The sequence below is a fragment of the Armigeres subalbatus genome, unplaced genomic scaffold (genome assembly GCF_024139115.2).
Source record: "Armigeres subalbatus isolate Guangzhou_Male unplaced genomic scaffold, GZ_Asu_2 Contig1247, whole genome shotgun sequence".
Taxonomy (NCBI): Eukaryota; Metazoa; Arthropoda; class Insecta; order Diptera; family Culicidae; genus Armigeres; species Armigeres subalbatus.
The window spans coordinates 114,457-117,950 of NW_026942009.1; the positions used below are offsets into that span (position 1 = coordinate 114,457).

Consider the following 3,494-nt stretch of genomic DNA (forward strand, 5'->3'; position numbering starts at 1 on the left):
AGTATCAGTTCCTGGAATCCAGGTAAGGGAGAGAAACTGCTTCTCAAATCCAGATCTTGCAACTGCTTTCTCAAATCCACCACTTCGTCCACCTCGTTTGTTCCCGTTATTACATTGTCCATGTACATGTCCTCCCGTACTGTCTTGGCAGAGAGCGGAAGCCTTTCCTTCTTCGTCACCTGAGAGCTGCTTCAAAACCCTTGTAGCCAAACAGGGTGCTGGTTTCATGCCGTACGTGACAGTATTCAGCTGAAACGCGCTAATTTCCTCCTCCGGTGATGAGCGTCACAAGATGGATTGCAAGGGACTGTCTTCCTCACAAACCAGGACTTGTCGAAACATTTTCTCGACGTCCGTCACAAGCATCACTTGTTTCGTCCGACTCCGCATGATGATCGATCGAAATCGTCTTGTATGATGGGTCCCACTAGCAGTGCTTGAAACGTTGATCACAACTCGAACCTTGGTAGTGGTACTGGCTTCCTTAATTACCGGATGGTGTGGTAGATAACAGCGTTTCGGTTGAATTTGCGTAATCTTTGTCATGTGACCGAGTTGAAGATACTCCTCCATTAAAAAGCAGTATTGGCCACGGAGCTCAGCATCCTTCGATAACCTGCGCTGCGTGCTTTGAAGACAACGAGCTGCGATGCCCCTTGACTCGCCAATTTGATTCAACACGTCTTCATCCTTCGGACACGAAACTGTATAACGGCCGTCCTCTCCACGTCGGACCGTTCGAACGAAGTGCTCCTCACAACGTGCTTCTTGCGGCGAATAGTTTTCGGTAACTCCGACCTCCTCGCAGGACCAAAATCGGACTACTAATTCTTATAGGCCTTCTGAAGCCGACACGTTGCAGCTGATGTTCACCGATTGGTTGGAAAACGCTGCTCCTCCACATACGACCCAACCGAAAACGGACTCATTAAGGGCCGGCAGTCGCTCTCCCAACGAAATCTGCCGCTCGCTTCTTAAGAAATGAAAAAATGATTCAATTTCCCGAACCATGTCTACACCCATGCACACATTGAACGATGGATCGGCCAATTCGATTCCATCTGGTACGTTCCACTACTCGATGTTGATCGATGAAGTTGGCAGGTTGATGGTCATCTTCGGTAGAACGAGGAAACTCATGCGGTGAGAGAACCCCGTCGATCGCGGTGAAACGCTTGGCCTATTCCAGAGATCTTGACGTCCACCTTGCTGTGTCTGACTTTCATCCGTTTACTGAGTCCTTCTGTTACGAAATTGCTCTCTGATCCAGAGTCTCGAAGAGCGTGAGCTGGATAGCGATGGCCACTGTTGTCTTCAACAATAACAACAGCAGTCACCAGCAGTACCTTTGCTTGTCAAGTAGATCCATGTCCCACAACCGTGTCTGAAGGCGCCATATTCGATACTTGGGGATCGGGTACATTAGGGTTAATGCTTGAATTGGCACGCGAAGTAGCTCGTTCCGTAGAATTGCGAACTTCTCTCGGAGCGGTGGATTTCGTAGCCTTCGTATTCAACGCTGGCTTCGATGAACTGTCCTTACCATGCCTGAAGCAAACCAGCGAATAATGGTGACCTTGGCAGAAGCGACAGGAGAATTTGGACTGATACTCCTTTGCGTGATGTCCAAGTTTGAAGCAGTTCCGGCACAGCGAATGGTTTCTGAGGACTCCTTACCTTTCGAACTGGGGCATCGCTTGGAATACGCTGCACTGGAACAGCAAGTGACTAGCGCCACATACTATGCATCGTCCTACTACTACCTGAGTAGTGCTGTAGCTGCTCTTCATGGAGGTTGCCTTGGGTTTGCCTGCTTGTTGCCACTGGGGAGTGCTTCTCGATTCCGCTGCCTTCACTGGAAGAGACTCCAGCATACGAATGCGACGCTGAAGGTAATCGCTCAACTTCTCCACCGTATCTTGTTGTTTGGTGGACGAAAACTCCTCCCATCCACGACGCGTAACCGGATCCAAGCGTGTAGTGAGCATATTAACCAACAGCAAATCCCGATAATCCGCGGGTTGAACTATATTGTCCAAGGTCTGAACTATTCTCTCGAAGCCGTCGACGAGTGTGTGCAGATCAGAAGAGGACTCCTTCGTCAAACAGGGAAGTTTGAACAGCGCTTGCACTTGCAGCTTTTTCAGATTCTTGTTGTTGTCGTACCGCTTGAGTAGGAGATCCCAAGCGATATTGTAGTTGGCACTGGTGATCGGGAGAGAATCAATCAAATTCTTCGGTTCCCCTTGTAGACACCCCTTGAGGTAGTAGAATTTTTCTACCTCAAGGAGATCCGCCTTGCCATGGATCAAGGACGAAAAGAGATCGCGGAAACTAAGCCACTCTTCCACGTTTCCACCAAAAGTTTGGAGCTTGATCTGCGGTAACTTGAGATGATCAAGATTCCCGAGACCAGTCGCATTGGTCTGATTCAAGTCCACTGGCTCTTGCTTCAGCTTGACCTGGTCCAACAAAAACGCTTTCGCTTGCTAGAAGCGTTCGCTGAACTCCTGCCGTTCCTTTGTCAAGGGATTCGTCTTATCGTCATGTTTGTCGTGCGTTTTGACCTCGATAAGGTACTCGGAGAACTTCTCACGCAAGTCGTCTAGCCTTTCTAAACGAACCGGTTAAGGGTAGCATCCTCGGGACAATCTTCAACGAAGCTCCAAATATCGTTGAAAGACTGCTGTACCTCGGACAGCTTTGCTACTAGCACCTTATACGTCGCGGCCTGGCTTCTAGAACGAGAGAATCGAGAATCGGGAAATCGCGAAATCCACACGAAATTCATTCTAGAGTTTTTATAAAAAAATCTTCTGAGCTTCGAAACGGGAATTCCTTTGCGTATTTCTTCAAAAAAATCCTCTATGCATTGATCATCAAAATCTTTTATGAACAGCTTGGGATATTCATGAAAAAGGAATTTCCCGGAGCAGTTCCTTGTTGAATTTTCTAGAGAACCTTCCAAGGAAACATATAGAGATATTTCTGAAAGAGTCATTGAAAGATGTTTTACGGATATTCTTGTAGGTATTTTTGAGAGACTTCTTGTAGAATTTCTAAAGAAGTCTTTGAAGAAAAAATAGGGAAAATTTCCAAAGTAATTTCCTTATGATGTGTCGGAGGAGTATTTCAGGAAATTTACGGTCAATCCTGTAGGATTTTCTGGGTGAATTCTTGAAAAAATTCTTTTAAAGTTTGAATGGGAATTGCCGGGGAGATGACAGGAATTTGTAAAGGAGTTCTTTGAAAATATTTCGGAAGATTTCTTAAACAAACTGCCGGAGAATTATTTTCCAGGATAATTAATTTGTGAACGACTTTCCGGGTGAATCCTTGGAGGGATTTTGGGTTAGGAATTTCTGAAAGATTTCCCAGAGGAATGCGCGGAAAATTTTCTTGATCTAGATTTCACAATTTAATAGAAGGTTCTTCAAGAATTTCTGGGCAATTTTCTGGAAGAATTCCCGAAAGGTAGGTGTTGCGGAATTCCA

General features: G+C 46.2%; 2 protein-coding genes across 2 annotated transcripts; both read right to left on the reverse strand.

The window, feature by feature from the left end:
* Window positions 1–285: 285 nt before the first annotated feature.
* Window positions 286–1,011, reverse strand: LOC134202506 (uncharacterized). Its single transcript, XM_062677507.1, has 2 exons — window positions 874–1,011; window positions 286–798 (listed from the first exon to the last, which is right to left on the reverse strand). Exons 1-2 carry the CDS (start codon window positions 1,009–1,011, stop codon window positions 286–288), a joined length of 651 nt encoding a protein of 216 aa, XP_062533491.1.
* Window positions 1,012–1,673: 662 nt separating this feature from the next.
* LOC134202507 (uncharacterized) lies at window positions 1,674–2,462 on the reverse strand (the record flags this gene model as incomplete). The annotated part of the gene is made up of 1 exon (XM_062677508.1): window positions 1,674–2,462. A coding segment is annotated over one exon (789 nt), but the record flags the coding sequence as incomplete, so codon positions are not given.
* Window positions 2,463–3,494: the final 1,032 nt, after the last annotated feature.

Excerpts from the sequence above, each read along its gene's own strand:
- LOC134202506 (XM_062677507.1), bottom strand. The coding sequence starts at position 1,011 with ATGGTTCGGGAAATTGAATCATTTTTTCATTTCTTAAGAAGCGAGCGG. Across the intron at positions 799-873 it reads CAGCGTTTTCCAACCAATCG|GTCGGAGTTACCGAAAACTA; the intron begins GTGAACATCAGC and ends TCCTGCGAGGAG.